General features: G+C 46.3%; 1 protein-coding gene across 1 annotated transcript in view; it reads right to left on the bottom strand.

The window, feature by feature from the left end:
- Positions 1-17,262, bottom strand: part of LOC127586508 (IgGFc-binding protein-like) — a 118,316-nt gene that overhangs the window by 91,611 nt on the left and 9,443 nt on the right. Inside the window, exons 8-23 of the mRNA XM_052044520.1 lie at positions 16,879-16,960; positions 16,055-16,123; positions 15,029-15,100; positions 14,450-14,643; positions 12,925-13,066; positions 10,762-11,003; positions 9,584-9,732; positions 9,110-9,238; positions 7,553-7,691; positions 6,774-6,915; positions 6,470-6,666; positions 6,086-6,227; positions 5,667-5,908; positions 3,058-3,206; positions 2,064-2,192; positions 983-1,121 (exon numbers count right to left, since the gene is read on the bottom strand). Of these exons, the coding sequence (XP_051900480.1) occupies positions 983-1,121; positions 2,064-2,192; positions 3,058-3,206; positions 5,667-5,908; positions 6,086-6,227; positions 6,470-6,666; positions 6,774-6,915; positions 7,553-7,691; positions 9,110-9,238; positions 9,584-9,732; positions 10,762-11,003; positions 12,925-13,066; positions 14,450-14,643; positions 15,029-15,100; positions 16,055-16,123; positions 16,879-16,960 (2,358 nt within the window). The remainder of the gene's footprint in view (positions 1-982; positions 1,122-2,063; positions 2,193-3,057; positions 3,207-5,666; positions 5,909-6,085; positions 6,228-6,469; positions 6,667-6,773; positions 6,916-7,552; positions 7,692-9,109; positions 9,239-9,583; positions 9,733-10,761; positions 11,004-12,924; positions 13,067-14,449; positions 14,644-15,028; positions 15,101-16,054; positions 16,124-16,878; positions 16,961-17,262) is intronic.

The following is a 17,262-nucleotide window of genomic DNA, read 5'->3' as shown; positions in this document are numbered from 1 at the left end:
GTTTGCTGCGTGCATTCTTTGTGGGACATATCTTTTCCCAGGATAGAAACATAGAAACCTACAGCACAGTTCAAGCCCCTCGGCCCACAAAGCTGTGCCGAACATGTCCCTACCTTAGAAATTACCAGGCTTACCCATAGCCATTTTTCTAAGCTCCATGTACCTATCCAAAAGTCTCTTAAAAGACCCTATCGTATCCACCTCTACCACCGTTGCCGGCAGCCCATTCCACACACTCACCACTCTCTGAGTAAAAAACTTACCCGACATCTCCTCTGTACCCACTCCCTAGCACCTTAAACCTGTGTCCTCTGTTATGGCAACCATTTCAGCCCTGGGGAAAAGCCTCTGATTATCTACCCGATCAATGCCTCTCATCATCTTATACACCTCTATCAGGTCCACACTCATCCTCCGTCGCTCCAAGGAGAAAAGTCCGAGTTCCTTCAACCTGCTTTCACAATCCACAATCCAGGAAGAATCCTTGTAAATCTCCTCTGCACCCTTTCTATAGCTTCCACATCCTTCCCGTAGTGAGGCGACCAGAACTGAGCACAGTACTCCAAGTGGGGTCTGACCAAGGTCCTACATAGCTGCAACGTTACCACTGGCGCACTGAACTCCTTTTCTCAGTTATCAGCATTATGGTGATGGGGCATTTCTTGTTCACCCAAGAAGGAAAGCACGGGCATCAATTTTATGTCTCATCCAAATACCTTAGACAGAGGAGCAGTCACTGGTGATGTTTCACAGTGTCAGCTTGGATCAGGTGCTCCCATCTCTGTCATGGCCTCTAACCTATGACATTCTAGACTCAGGGGTCAGGGAGCGCTCCCCAAAAAACCAAGCAGACCTTGCAGTGGTGAACCTTGGGACAGAACATTTTTCATCCAGGACATTATCAAAGAGATCTGCAAGATAATGGAGAAGAACATATCCAGACAAAGGGTAGAGAAGAAGTGATAGGAAAATTGACACACACCATTGGGTCGATCTTGTAGTGACAGGCAGCGAATGGGCCAAAACCATCTAACAGCATTCCACAGTAGGAGGGCCCTTCGTACGTCTCACGGTCAGCCTCGGAGCACTGTGGGGTCACCTCGGTGTCTGTCAAGGTACAGCTGAGAGAATGAAGGTGGGGGATTGAGGAAGACGGAGAGAGGGAAAAAGGTAATTAATATTTATCACAATTACTGAAGAATTGACAAATGCTGTTTTCTTGGTAACCTCTGGGAAGGGAGATTTTTTCAAAACTGTATGATAGGATTTATGAATGAATCTGCAACATTTTGCGTCTGCAGTTTTCACCTTCTCCATTAGCAAAACTACTTCCTTCTTATTTGGAAAGCTCACTGGACCTGTCAGGTTCACGCTTCTTCTATCTGAACTTGCTTAACTCTAGGACAGCTGGGCTTTGAACTGAGTCTCCAGCAAGAAGCTACATATTCCTCCCTGGACAGTGAACCTGTTGGATGGTTTCCCTACGTTGTACAAAACAAGAGTAAAGAGCCTTGGGCTGAGTGACTGCCAATGTTTCTGTCAGTTGAATTGTGGAGGGTTCAGAACCCACTTCAGATAACTCTGGTAACAGGTCACAGGTTCTGGTTTAATTCAGAATTTCCAGTCAGTGAATTATTTTTGTTGGTGGTTGAAGGTGAAATCTCAGTATTGTGGTGGTAGCTAATTACCATAATCCTTTCTGCAATATTGCTATATTTGTCAATCTGAGTTTGTCATTCGCAGAACCATTTCTTTTCATTTTGGAAAACCCACTGAACCCATCATCTACGTGGATCCTTATATCCTACCCTGCTTCATAACAATAAAACACAGAGACGCACTGTTAAAATGGCCACGTCATTTGATCAACATCAAGTCTGGAGAAATGGTTAATCACTATTAGACCATTCTCCATGGGACAGTGTAGAGCTACAAAACAAGAGGAACTTCGCCCTGGCAGACTGTTGATCATCTGGAGAATTCCTCCGCTCCTTCGCATGATTCTCTGAAAGAAGACCATTGATTCGGGGAACAAGTCGTCTGCCTCCATATTTCCCACTTACTTCTCGTCCACATTCCAGCTGTTGCCAAAGTCATTGACTCCCTTCACCAGCTGTCCTTCAGGGGTTCTGAAATCATCGCCAGGGATCCCGTTGTAGTCACCGCACAGGCCGCACAGCTGGCCGGAGTAACTGTACAGAAGGAGAGGGAGATCAGAGTGGTAGCATGCAGGCGTTGGCAGTGGGGCGGTTCTGGGCATTGGAATGCACGGGGTTGGGGAAGCAGTGAGAACAAGCCGGGAATGGTGGGAGAGGTGTTGGACATGGGAGTGGGTGGTGGGAGGTCTGGAAGCCCCAATGGGTGCAGAGCGTGAGGCATTGCCCTAGTTCTGAAATCATCTTCTGTGATAGCAGGTGGGCAGTGACAGACTGAGCACAGGGCCCTGAGGGCGACAGTGAGTATTCTGGGCGTGTCGTGATCAGCATGAAGATGGCAGCAGTGAAAACGACCGGTGGAGCGCGGTAAGCATGAGGTGTTGGCTCGAATTTAGTGTGTGGTGCTCGGTGCATTCAGCACATGGGTCTGGCTCACGATGAGCATGTGGTGCCGGGCGACATCAGCGTGTGGTCGCACTCGGTGTCGGCTCGCGGTGAGTACACGGTGCTAGGTGTGGCGGGCAGGCGGAGGTCGGCTCTCGCCGAGGACGTGAGGTGATGCACGTCGGATGGCTCACAATCAAGAGGAATGGTGAGGTGAGGAGGGAGCAGGCAGATCGCAGAGCAAAACGCGTGCCATATGAGCAAACATAAGTACAGCTCCAGTGCCCCGAGGGAACACGCTGGTCATTGCAGGGGTAGGCGTAGTGAACATCCAGTGTGAACAGGAGATGGCGGTGCGTGGGAATCAGGAATGGCACAGGCACAGTGAATGTGGCACTCAATGTACGGAGGAAGGCACACGAGTGTTGACAGTGAGGTGGAGACTGCAATCCCACCCTCTCCCATACCACTGAGATGGGGGCTCCAGGACACGGCAGAAGGAGTGGGCTAAACTCACTCGCTGGGAACTTTCACGTCGACGTGGTGCCTGCCATCGTAGCGCACGGTCAGGCCGAAGTCGGTTCGCAGCACCACGTGTTTGCCGGAAGGTTTGACGGTGACTCCGGGGAGCGGGCGGATGGGAACGGTCACCGACTCTCCATCCACCTGGAAGGCAACAGAAAGAGAAAGCCAGCGGAGTCAGTCAGTTCCAGGCCCGGATTAGACTGCAGTTTGTCCGCGGGAAGGTTCACTCCATTCTGAATGTCCTGGAACTTAGGTGAGGGTGTGTCTCAGATGTGGAATCCCACCTTAGCATAGCCAGCCATGACCTGGTGAGCGTTGTCCAGTGACAATATTTGGATAGCAGTGATAGGATTGGGTCGAGTCAACATGGAGTTACCAAGGGCAAATCATGCTTGACTAACCTACTGGAGTTTTTTGAGGATGTAACCAGGAAAATAGACGAGGGAGATTCAGTGGATGTTGTATACCTCGACTTTCAGAAGGCATTTGATAAAGTGCCGCACAGGAGATTGGTGGGTAAAATTAGGGCTCATGGAATTGGGGGGCGGGTATTATCATGGATAGAAAACTGGTTGGCGGATAGGAAACAAAGGGTAGGGGTGAACGGATGTTTCTCAGAATGGCAGGTCGTGACTAGTGGGGTGCCACAGGGCTCGGTGCTGGGACCAGAGCTGTTTACGATCTATGTTGATGATTTAGATGAAGGCATTGGGAATAACATCAGCAAGTTTGCTGATGATACAAAGTTGGGCGGCAGTGCGACATGTGTAGAGGAAGTTAGGAGAATTCAAGGTGATTTGGATAGGTTGGGTAAGTGGGCAGATACTTGGCAGATGAAGTTTAATGTGGATAAGTGTGAGGTTCTCCACTTTGGGAGCAGGAACAGGTAGGCGGATTATTACCTGAATGGTGTGGAGTTAGGTAAGGGGGAAATACAAAGGGATCTAGGAGCCCTTGTTCATCAGTCACTGAAAGTGAATGAGCAAGTGCAGCGGCAGTGATGAAGGCTAATGGAATGTTGGCCTGTATTACAAGGGGAATTGAGTACAAAAGCAAAGAGATTCTTTTGCATTTGTACAGGGCCCTGGTGAGACCACTCCTGGAGTATTGTGTACAGTTTTGGTGTCCAGGGTTAAGGAAGGATATCCTGGCTATAGAGGGCGTGCAGCGTAGGTTTACGAGGTTAATTCCGGGGATGTCGGGTCTGTCTTATGCCGAGAGGTTGGAGAGACTGGGATTGTACACGCTGGAATTGGGAAGATTGAGAGGGGATCTGATTGAAACATACAGGATTATTAAGGGATTGGACAAGGTAGAGACAGGAAATATGTTCCAGATGTTGGGGAAGTCCAGGACCAGGGGGCATGATTTAAGAATAAGGGCTAGGCCATTTAGGACAGAGGTGAGGAAAAACTTCTTCTCCCAGAGGGTTGTGAATTTGTGGAATGCACTGCCTCAGAGGGCAGTGGAGGCCAATTCTCTGGGCACTTTCAAGAAGGAGCTAGATAGGTTTCTTATAGATAGGGGAATCAAGGGATATGGGGACAAGGCAGGAACAGGATATTGATTGTTGAGGATCAGCCATGATCTCAAAATGGCGGTGCAGACTCGAAGGGCCGAATGGTCTACTTCTGCTCCTATTGTCTATTGTCTATTGACATGTAGGGACAGGAGGGCAATCAGCTCTCCAGCCCTCTCTGCTTAGCAAGGAATGAGTGTGAAAAATGGGATTGTATTCCATGGGGTGGGGTGGGGTGGGGGGGCAGAAAACAAAAAGAAGTTTGGTGGTGTGTCGGTATGCCCTTTCCTGGAAAAGTATGGGCCGTCCCCAGGTAACGAATGGATTCTGATAATATTCTGTGAATTGATATTGTCCGTGTCAGAAAATACACACAAGTCACTCAATACGGTAACCCTACCTCCACAGTATTGCAATGGCATCAATAGCACATAAAGACTGATGAGGAAGAACAATGAATAGAGCTGGAGGGAGAGTCCGGTCGACCGTTTCGCAGAACGCCTGCGCTCTGTCCGTAACCGCCGTCTGCATCTCCCCGTCGCCGCTCACTTCAACTCCCCTCCCACACTATCACAGATATGTCAGTCCTCGGCCCCCTCCACTGCCGGGAGAATTCCAAGTGCTCACTGGAGGAACAGCTCCTCATTTTCCGTCTTGGAACCTTGCAACCTAATGGCATGGACGTTGAATTCTCCCACTTTAAGTAATCCCCACCCCCCTTCCCCATAAAAGCCCCCCCCCCCCACCATACTGCTTCCCTTCTTCCCTTTTCTAGCCTCTTTTTTTCCCTCTCTCTCCTTACCTGTGACCCCTCCCCCGGTGGATCTGCTCTTCCCTCCTCTGCCTATCACTATCTCTTACCTGTATCTACCACCCTCTGCCCACACCGCCTCCTGTCTGCTTATCACTGCTCTGCTTTTCCCTCCTATATATCGGGCTTCCCCTTTTCCTATCTTCAGTCCTGAAGAAGGGTCCTGACCCGAAACGTTGACCGCCTGCTTTTCTCCACGGATGCTGCCTGGCCTGCTGAGTTCCTCCAGCATCGTTGTGTTTTTCGGCTAGATTCCATCAGCTCCCCTCACCTGGACTGCCCTGTTCCTGAGCACTGACACGGTGATGCCGTAGACGCTGACGTGAACTGCTTTGACAAACGACACGGCCTCCGCTCCGTGGCGATGCTCGTTGGCCGTGTACACAGTGAACGGGGTCCGGCTGGAGTTGCAGGGCATGGCCAACACGTAAGTGCAGTTGCCCTGGAAGTTGAACTTCCTCTTGTCGAAGGAGGTGTAGTGGGGGTCTCCAGATGCAGTACAAGTGGCTGAGCCTGAGGGACAGACAGCGAGGGAGGCAGGTGAGTTAAGTCCACGCTTCTAGTCGCAGGAGAGTTTCCACAGCAATAATGGAACTGGGTGGGTGTGGGATATCTGAGAGAAATGGAAGAGGTGGTGGTGCAGGTTGTAAGATTAAACCCCATCCCTCGGCAATATCCCAGAATCTTTACCTTTCGGATAACAGCCTTGGACACCACCCTTGTTGTCGCAATACTCATCGGGGGCACAGCTGGTGTCCGTGCACTGGGTGTTGTTGCTGGACAGGCACTTACACACCTGGTTACAGGTCTCAGACCAGATCACCTCCCCAGGCTGGAAATATAGAGAGATGCACATTAGGAGTATGGAGAAAGGAAGCCGTCGGAGAGACAGCAAGAGGTTGCATTTCTCTAGTACCTTTTGCAACCTTTGCTGAAAGCCTCGTGTGAAAGATGATATTTTGCCTGTATGGTCTCTCTCAGGTCTTCTCAAGAGACTTTGAGGCCAGACTGTGTGAGCTCTCAGGATAGCGGCTTCAACGCACAAGGAGTCCCACACAAGAATGCGGATGTTACCTGATAATAGGTTCCATTGTACATACAGCTGCACTGACTTCTCGGGATGCACTGGTTTCCACTCTGCACAAAACCTTTGTCGCACTGACAGCCCTCGGCACACGGCTGGTCACAGAGCTGAGGACGAGGCTCAAGGCAGGTTACTGGGCAGGCTGAGGCACAGGGCTGGTAGTGACTGTTGGCCGGGCACTGGAGAGCTGTGGAGAATGAAAGAAAATTAGGTGTCACAGTAGGCTCTAAAGCCGTAAAGACCTCCAGCAGTAAAACCCCCAGCGGTCTGGCACTTGTTTTCCATGCTACGTACGGCAGAAAGTTTCATTCCTCCAGGGTTGAATGGTGATGTTGCGTTGCTGACACTGGGTGACATAGGCCTCTAGGGCCTCGCACAGCTGCTGCTTGTTGCCGTCCAGCGCACACATGTCATACACGCAGTCCCTGAAGAAGGCCTGGGAGAGGGAGGAGAAGATCACAGGTTAAGATGTGAACAAGTCTGGGCACCATCTTGTTGTGAAGGGAAAGAAAGAGGTGTGTAGAATGTAAAGCCGCAAAGAAAATAAAACAAATGGAGCCTTTTATAAAATTAGAACAGCTTGTGTGCCATAGAAGCATCATGTTGTAAGGTAGAAAATAACATGTCTAATCTACAGAAAAATCCTATAATGTTTGCTGCATGCATTCTTTGTCGGATACATCTTTTCAAAGGATGGTGCAATGAACTCCTTTTCTCAGTCTTCAGTATAATGGTAATGGGATATTCCTTGTTCAACCCAGAAGGAAAACAGGGGCATCAATTTTATGTCTCATCCAAAGACGTGACCTTTGACAGAGGGGAGTTCACTGGTGACGTCTCAGAGGGTCAGCATGGATCAGGTGCTCCCATCTCTGTCGTGGCCTCTAACCTATGACATTCTAGGCTCAGGAGTCAGGGAGCGCTCCCCACAAAGCCAAGCAGACCTTGCAGTGATGAACCTTGGGACGGAATATTTTTCATCCAGGACCTTATCAAAGAGATCGGCAAGATAATGGAGAAGAACATATCCAGACAAAGGGTAGAGAGGAAGTGATAGGAAAATTGACACACACCATTGGGTCGATCTTGTAGTGACAGGCAGCGAATGGGCCAAAACCATCTAACAGCATTCCACAGTAGGAGGGCCCTTCGTACGTCTCACGCTCAGCCTCGGAGCACTGTGGGGCCACTTCGGTGTCTGTCAAGGTACAGCTGAGAGAATGAAGGTGGGGGATTGAGGACGAGGGAGAGAGGAAAAGTAATTAATATTTATTCCAAATTACTGAAGAATTGACAAATTCTGCTGTCTTGGTAACTGGTAAAGAAGTTTTTATTCTGAATTGATTGATAGGGTTTATGAATGAATCTATAATAATCTGCATCTGTAGTTCTCATCTTGTCCACTTCTCACTTAGAAAGCCCAGTGGACATGTCAGGCTCAAGCTCCTTGTACCTGAACTTGCTTAGTCCTAGGACAGCTGAGCTTTGAATTAAGCAATGACTTTGCCTTTGCTCCATTGTCTGGGGTCTCCAGCAAGAAGCTACGGATTACTCTCTGGAAAATGAATCCCATTCCAACCTGTTGGATGGTTTACGTAAACTCGTCAAACAGGGTAAAGACCCCTGGGCTAAGTACTGCCACCATCAGTTAGATCCTGTCACATTCAGATAACTCTGTTGATGTGTCACAGGTTCTGGTTTTGTTCTATTGAATGGAGTACTTTTGTTGATGGTTGAAGGAGAAACCTCTGTATTGTGGTGACATGTGACTGACGATACTGGAATATGGAGCAATGAACAATCTGCTGGGTTGCAGTACTGGCTATTTTGCCTCTCCACACTCTGTCGTGATGCAGGGTTTCGACCAGAAACATCGACAATTCCTTCCTCCCACAGATGCCACGTGATCCGCTGAGTTTCCCCTGAAGATTGTTTTTTGCTCATTATTTTGGTCGTAGATACTTCCTATAATCCTTGCTCAGTTCTTTACTCTTCGTTTTGACCTCCTTGATTCCCAGAACTAATTCCTTTCCCTTTGGAAAAGCCACTGAGCCTACCATCAAGGTGGGTCTTTAATCCTATCTGTTATACAACCATAAAACACAGAGGAGCACTGTTTAAAATGGTCATGTGATTGAGTCAAAATCAAGGCTGGGTAAATGGTTAGTAAAGGTGTGAATCTTTTGACAATTAGACCATTCTCCATGGGACAGTGCAGGGGAACTTCGCCCTGGCAGACTGTTGATCATCAGGAGAATTCCTCTGCACCATTAGAACCATAGAACCATAGAAAACTACAGCACAGAAAACAGGCCATTCGGCCCTTCTAGTCTGTGCCGAAACATTATTCTGCTAGTTCCATCTACCTGCCCCCAGCCCATACTCCTCCAGACCTCTCTCGTCCATGTATCTATCCAATTTATTCTTAAAAGTTAAGAGCGAGCCCGCATTTACCACATCAGATGGCAGCCCGTTCCACACTCCCACCACTCTTTGAGTGAAAAAAGTTCCCTCTAATGTTCCCCCTAAACCTTTCCCCTTTCACCCTAAAGCCATGTCCTCTCGTACTTCTCTGAGGGAAGACCGATGATTTGGAGAACAAGTCATCTGCCTCCATATTTCCCACTTACTTCTTGTCCACATTCCAGCTGTTGCCAAAGTCATTGACTCCCTTCACCAGCTGTCCCTCGGGAGTTCTGAAATCATCGCCGGGGATCCCGTTGTAGTCACCGCACAGGCCGCACAGCTGGCTGGAGTAACTGTTACAGAGGGAGAGGGAGTTAGGAGTGAGTTTGGGGCGGTAGCACGGAGGGGAAGGCCGGTTCTGGACCATGAAACACGGGGGTGGGGTGGCAGTGAGGGATGAGGGGGGGGGGATTCGTGAGGGGAGGTGTTGGATGTGGAAGTCGGTGATGGGAGGGCTGGGAGCCCAAATGGGTGCAGGGCATGAGCTGCTGCCCCAGTGCTGAAATAGCGGGTGCGGAGCCCGGAGAGAGATGGCGAGCACCTTGGGTTTGGCGCCATTAGTTGGCGGGCTCAGCTCAAGATGCACACGTGGGGGTAGGGGGAGGGGGGGTGGGGGGTTGGTACTTGGCTGTACTTACTCGCTGGGAACTTTCACATCGACGTGGTGCCTGCCATCGTAGCGCACGGTCAGGCCGAAGTCGGTTCGCAGCACCACGTGTTTGCCGGAAGGTTTGACGGTGACTCCGGGGAGTGGCCAGATGGGAACGGTCACAGACTCTCCGTCCACCTGGAAGGCAGCAGACAGAAAACCAGCAGAGTCAGACGGTTCCAGGTCCAGATCAGACCACAGTCTGTTCGTGGGAAAGTTCACTCCATCTCTAAGGAATGGGAAGAGGTTGAAGGCCCTGGAACTGGGATCAGGGTGTGTCTCAGGATCATGGTGGGTGGAGCGTTGAGCGTTGTTCACAGACATATAGGAACAGGAGAGCAATCCGCCCTCCAGTCCTCACAGCAAAGAAAGAGTGAGAAGATAAAATCTGCAGTCACCAGAGACATCATCGAACACAGAAGGTGTCACACCTGCATTTTTACCTTGTCCCTTCCCACCATACAGGAACCTAAACAATCCTTCCAGGTGAAGTAGCAGTGCATTTGGTGCTCATGATACCATCTCCTCTACACTGGGCAAACCAAACAGACCGGACGACTGTTTTGCAGAAAGAGGTTGCATGTCACTTTAACTCTCTATCCCACTCTGGTCTCTGGTTCCTTACATTGTCCCGCTGAAACCAAAGTTCAAGGGACAACACCTCACCTTTAATCTGGACATGAGGCAGCCCTCGTGACAATGTTTGACTCAACAAAATCAGATAACGTGCCTTTTTTATTTGGCAGTTCAGATCTAGGGGGATGGTCTCGGGATAAGGGATTCCAACAACGGCAGGGATGAGAAGGAACTTCTCTCAAGGTAATCCCAAATCTTTGGAATACTCTACCCCAGAAAGGTGTACCGATGAAGTTATCAAATATATTCAAGGCAGAGACAGATATTTTGTCTAAGGGGAAATCAAGGGTTATGGGGAGCAGGCAGGAAAGTAAGGTATAGGCCAAGGTCTGATTAGTTTTGATCTTTTCAAATAGTGGCCATATGGTCTACTCCTGCATTTTTTTTGTGTGTTCTTCCATTTGATTAGATCCTGGTGGAATTACGGCTTTTTCTCCATCTCCCTCAATTCTCACACCCAACAACATCCATTGGACTCAGTTTCAGTGGAGACAGCAACTAATGAGTGAATGCAGTGTTGGCTCCTCTCACCTGGACTGCCCTGTTCCTGAGCACTGACACTGTGATGCCGTAGACACTGACGTGAACTGCTTTGACAAACGACACGGTCTTCACTCCGTGGCGATGCTCGTTGGCCGCGTACACAGTGAACGGGGTCCGGCTGGAGTTGCAGAGCTTGGCCAACACATAAGTGCAGTTGCCCTGGAAGCTGAACTTCCTCTTGTCGAAGGTGGTGTAGTGGGGGTCCCCAGATGCAGTGCAAGTGGACGAGCCTGAGGGGAAACATTTATTGAATTTTTGAGTTGCTGAGCTTGAAGGAAAGGAAGGCCACTATCTCAATTGTAAGAAGAGTTTTATTTAGACTGCTGTTAAAACAGCAGACATCTATTATTTTAATTGTTGGAATGTTCTGTTGGTTTGCAGCTTAATGTATCTCCCTTTAGCAATATGGATACCAGCAGTGTCAATATTACCCAACTCTGATAAACTGGAGATTATCATACAGGGCAAAACAGTGCTCAGATATAATTTAGTAACCAGTGAGAGGATAGGAGCCAGCTCAAGGAGGATATTGAATAGGCTGATGAATTTTAATGATGGGTACAGAGTAGAGGGATCTGGGAGTGGATCTGGCACTAAATAATGGCGGGACACATTTAGAAGGGTGTTTACAGAAAATGTTTGGTGCCCTTGGCTTCATTAAACAACAGGGCTGGCAATTTACAGCTTTAACTGCATTCGCTCCAGAGCTCAGCAGTAAAACCTCATGCTGGCACGAAATGTCAGCCATGCAGAATTTACAATTTCATTTGATTTGCTTCCAGAATGTCAAATGAGGATTTCAAAGTTTATGCCTCTGACAAATCGTCTTTATAGGTGGACTGGTCAGTGCCACGATGGGGGTTAAAATGGCTAAGTAAAAGCATGGACAAGAGTGGTAAAAAATAGCAAGTATTCTTGATTACATAAAAGTGATTTTTTTTCACAGAAAGAATTAGGTGAAATGTGAACAAGTCTCTAGTTTATGTCACTATTAATTTCAATTTGTTTTTGCTTAGTTGAGTTCGAGGTAATGAATTGAATGAAGTTTTTTAAATAACTAAATATATCCAATTCTGCTGAGTTAATACAAATCAATAAAGCATTCCCTGAAATTGAGAAGTTCGAGCCTTTCTAGCAGAGTACAAAAGAAAAAGTTTTGTACAACCTTAAAGTATTACTGGTTAGACCTCAGCTGGAATCCAGTATTTCTGGATTGAACACTTCAGAAAGTGTGCCAAAGACTCAAAGGGAATGCGTAGGTATTTACCGGAATTGTATCAGGAATGAATGAGTTCTGTCACGTTTTCCCCTTTATTTCAGAGTAGGTTGAGAGAAATTTTAGCAGACATGTTGAAAATTACTAAATGAACTATTTCCAGTGGTAGAAGCATTGGTAACCAGGAGACAGGCTTGGTAATAGGCAAAAGAACCAGAAGAGAAATGGGATATATTTCTCTATACAGAGAACCTTGTGATCTGAAATTTACTGCCAGAAAGGACATTAAAAGCAGATTCAATCAGAACCTTTAAAAGGGAATATTGTTCAATACAATAAAGATCAGCACCTAGGTCACGATGATGTATGTGTCACTCCCTCTTTTGGGGACTTCAATTTTAGTGAAATATCTTGGGTCCAAAATCGTTAGTTTATCCCCTACAAACGTTAGGCCTATAGATAGAAGCAACTGAAGTTTTGAATCTCTATTCAATCCATTAGTGAAATATAAAAAAAATTGTGTGTTAGGATTTCAAACTAAAGTTTTTTAAATATGTGAAAATACAGATATCAACAAATAATGATTTGAAAAACAGACATCAAATTCTACCAATGCTAATCCCAGCAGGCACGCGCAGTGGTGTATAAATCACCCTAGTGTACAAGTCATCAATACTACCACTCCTGCTCTTTATTGCATTTTGAAAAATACCCAGAAATTAAGCATACAACATTTGCTATAGTACTAGAAAGAGTTATGAGAGGGAGCAATTGGAAAGGCCTTGAGGGACCAAATAGTCTCCTGTAACGTCTCACGATTTTATATGGGCTTTTATTTTATTTGTTTACGGGATAAGGATGTTGTTGGCACTGGCAGCATTTATTGATTTACCTCCTGAGCTAAAGAAGTGGGATAAAACACAGAGCACCTTTACCTTTTGGGTAGCAGCCGTGGACCCCACCCTGTACTCCACAGTACTCATCTGAGGCGCAGGTCATGTTAGTGCATTGGATAGTGAAGTTCCCAAGGCAACGACAAATGGAGGTGCATGCTTCTGACCAGATAACCTGGCCGGGCTGCAGAAGGAAACAGAAATAATCAGCCTTTTAGAGGACCAGGGGAACACTAGACACAGTTGATTGAGTAGTATTCATTAAAACTCCTGGTATATCTGAAATCATGCTTTTTGTTAGTCTTCGGTGAGACCTGTTTCAGAACACTGGCCAGTATAGTGAAAGTTTGAAGCAGTGTAGTGTCCATGGGCTGCACATTTAGTATAGTGTGATGTTTCCATTGGGCATGAATCCATTGTTTCTTCTGGTTATGTGTCCAGTATGTGCAGTACCTTCACTGACGCAGGATTGATTATAGTGCAATGTATTGTTCTGCCTGGTATGAATTCCATTTAGTGCATTGACATCACTGGGCATGAGTCTGGTTTGGTCCAATGTCTCAGCGCAGGTTTAACAGTGCTGTAACTTCACTGGTCATAAGTTCCATGTAATACATTTACATGGATATAGGTTTAGTGCAGTACAAATTTTCCACAAGTTCAGTTTCAAAACAATTCACGCAGCAAGTTTGGTAGAGTGCAGTGACTGTTTATTTGCAATATGTCAACACTCAGCAATACTGTCATAGTTTTATGGGTCAAAAGACCTCATTAACATAGTTCTGCCTTGTGGACTGAGCATACTGGCACAGCATGGGCACCAATCCTGGTACATGCCGAAGAACCTGGTTCTGTTGTGATTGCCCTCAGAACATCCTGCAACACTTTTTAAATACATACTCAAAATATGGCTATCACTGGATCTTCAGCTTTTACTTCCCATGCCTGGATGCCCTGAGGGGGATGGTAATATGTTGTCATATCTTAGAAGAACACTAGGATGGAACGGCAATATGTTTCCAAGTGAGGATGGCATGTGACTTGGCGGGAGGAGGTTGTGTTGCTACGTGCTTGCTGCCCTTGACCTTCTAGAGGCAGAAGTCATGAGTTCACTAGAAGCTTTTATAGAAACCTTACAGAGTTGCTACAGCACATCTTTTGATTTTGATTGCACATTACCACCATAGGCTGAAAAACACAATGATGCCGGAGGAACTCAGCAGGCCAGGCAGCATCCGTGGAGAAAAGCAGGCGGTCAACGTTTCGGGTCAGGACCCTTCCTCAGGACTGAAGATAGGAAAAGGGGAAGCCCGATATATAGGAGGGAAAGGCAGAGCAGTGATAGGTGGACAAAAGAGGGGAGGCGGGGTGGGTATAGGTAGATGCAGTGGTTTCGTGGTTACTTTTAATTTCCTTCCAAATGGCTTTGAAACTGAATTCAATTCTTAAAGCTAAGATTTGAATTTGCATCTATATTGGTCCAATAAAAGGGTCATAACTTTGGATTTTGAATTGGATGTTCAGATCCACAAGACGTTAATCAATGGTTCCAATACCTGATCCTTACCTGATAGTAGGTTCCATTGTGGATACAACCACACTGCTCTGCAGGGACACAACTGTCTCCTCTCTTGTAGAATCCCTCGTTGCAGACGCACCCACCAGACACACAGCCACCTGGACAGTCTGGGGTTGGTCTGTCACATTGGGGTGAGCAACCGGCCCCACATGGGTCATAGTGTGAATTTGGTGGGCAAGATTCTGTTTCAAAACAAAAATAAAATGTTGAAGAAATTTTGGAATTTTTTCCCACTGGACGCTGAAGTATATTCAAGGCAGCGATGGATAGAAATTTGGGATGTTGGGGAATCAAGGGTTGTGAAGAACGGGCAGGGATGTAGGGCTGAGGCTAATGATCAAAGCAGGCTTGGGAGGGTTGAACTTTTGAAACCTGCATCAGTTCCCAATATTTAATTCACCTGGATTGTAAGGACCTAATTCAGTCCATCTTTTCCAAATGTTACCCACTGCTTCAGAAAAGTCTTGCTACTAGATGGACAGGATCTGATGTTCTCTGAGAACTTTACTTTAAGTTACAGAATAACAAATGATGTCCTTCCCTCCACGGTAGATATACAACACTCACCTGGATCTATGGTCTGTTGGGTTGTGGTGGGCTTTGAACTTATTGTTAGTGAAGTGGTGGTCATTGTGGAATCTGTATTTTAAAACAAAAATTGAATACTAAATAAGTGGATACTTTGAATGAGTTGTACACTGGAATGTAATCAAGGTGTTTTGTTCATATGTACAATAACAGATACTTGTGAATGAGTTAAAATTTGAGAAGTACAGTTGGTTTGTGTACGAGGTAACAATAACCTGGGAGCCAGGTGTAGGCTAGAATTTAAGCAAGGATCTGGGATGGTTTATATGTAGGCCACAACAAGAGGACGGTCTATAGCTCTGGTTATCACATTGCAAAAGAGGGGCGTGGTAGTACTGGAGAGGGTGCTGGGGTGATTGTTTTCAGAGCTGCAGAATTATACTTGGGAGCAACTGGTAAGGTTGAGGTTGTTTCCTTTAGAAAAGCAAGGGGAGATTCAGTTCAGATCCATAAAATTATGAGTGACTTGGACAGCTTATTTAATGACATATTTCTTTTGGCAGAGGACAATAACTAAGGGACATAGTTAAGTAGCAGAAAGATTATGGTGACTGGAGAAAAAAACTATTTCACTTAACAAATGGTAGAAGCCTGGAACTTGCTGCCTGAAAGTTTGTCGGAGGCACAAATCTTCACTATATTTTGAAAGGATATGTGTGACCACTTAAAGAGCCATGACCTAGAGGCCATGAAACCAACATGTGGGAAGTACGGAAAGTACTGGAACCATTGGCTTCATCGACTCCCTACGGCAGTCATTTCCACATTGTCACCACCCTCTTGTCGAAGAAATTTCTTCTGAATTCCCTACTGCATTTTGTGGTGCCTTTTCTTTACTGAGCTCTTGTAGTTATGCTCTTGCTCGTGTGGAAACATTACTCCCTGCATCAAAACCCTTCAGAATGTTAAAGACATTTATAAGTCATCCATCAACCTTTTCTCGAGTTAAGAGATCCAGTCTGCTGATCCTTTTCTAATATGGATACTGTCACGTTCAGTTTTTACCTGGAGCTGCAGATCCTTTTGTTGTGATGGTTTGTGGACTGGTCGGCGGTGATTTGGTGGTTGTAGGAACTGTATTAGAAAATATTTAAAAATGTCATAAAAAGATAACATTTAGAATGATGTATCAACAAAAAGGAGATACCAGAATCTAAATGACTGTTTAAATACATGCAAGTGAGACAGAGTTTTGAATGATTACATATGGATTGGAAAGGTTACTAACAGGAATCTAATCAACTGAATACTTGAGGTTCAGGAAAGCAGATAGTTGAGATTGAGTTACAAGTTGTGTGGTCCAGTGTTTGGGAGAGCAACTGTAATACGTACAGCGGTGTATAGTATGCTGGCAGGAAGTATGAAGTTGGGGTATATATTTTCCTCGGAGACACAAGAGACTGCAGATGCTGGAATATGGAGCAAAAAAGCTGCTGGAGAAACTCAGCGGGTCAAGCAGCATCTGTGGGGGTTGGGGGGAGTGGGAAGGAATTGTCGACGTTTTGGGTCGAGACCAAGTGGCCTTGCAAGGCCCCAAACTGTATCAGTGAACAGGTTATTGGCGAGTAAGTGCCATTTGATTGCACTTTTAACAACACCTTCCAACATTTTGACTGAGTAGACTCCTAAGGATTTAATTAACCCAATTGGGTGTTCTTGTGGGCAACTTTCTACATTGCTGACTATTGGTGAGTATTGTACTGGAATGCAGCTGCGGTATACTGTGCCGTGGTTTATCATATGTATATATTGTGTGATAGCTTGAGTATTTTTGATGGAAGTAATGCATTAAACGTTTCTTTATTAAACACTATTGGAAGAAGTCTTACCCTGTTGGCACCTCGCAATGCACACACTGTCCACTGCAATGTCAGACTGTGGAGTCTCACCACGGACTGCTTCAATAACAAACTGCAAGAAAGTGGACAATTCAAAGAGCTATTTTGTAATGTACTAGTTTTATTGAATTAATTCGCCGTGATCACTGTTCCCTGTTGGAATAGGTAAGAATAGTATCCTTGTCAACTGTCTTTATAGTCTCTTACTGTGCAACACATGAACTAAGTATCCTGTCAGCTGTGGCTCAGTGGGTGGCACATTTGCCTACAGATCAGTGATATAGGTTCTAGCCCCTTCCAGAGTCTAGGCTGACACTCCCTGTGTGGTACTGAGAGGGTGCTGTATCGTGGACATGCTGCCTTTTAGATTGAGAT

The sequence above is a fragment of the Pristis pectinata genome, chromosome 37 (genome assembly GCF_009764475.1).
Source record: "Pristis pectinata isolate sPriPec2 chromosome 37, sPriPec2.1.pri, whole genome shotgun sequence".
Lineage (NCBI taxonomy): Eukaryota > Metazoa > Chordata > Chondrichthyes > Rhinopristiformes > Pristidae > Pristis > Pristis pectinata.
The sequence above is the reverse complement of the archived record's forward strand: the minus strand, read 5'-3'. Positions and strand labels throughout refer to the sequence as shown.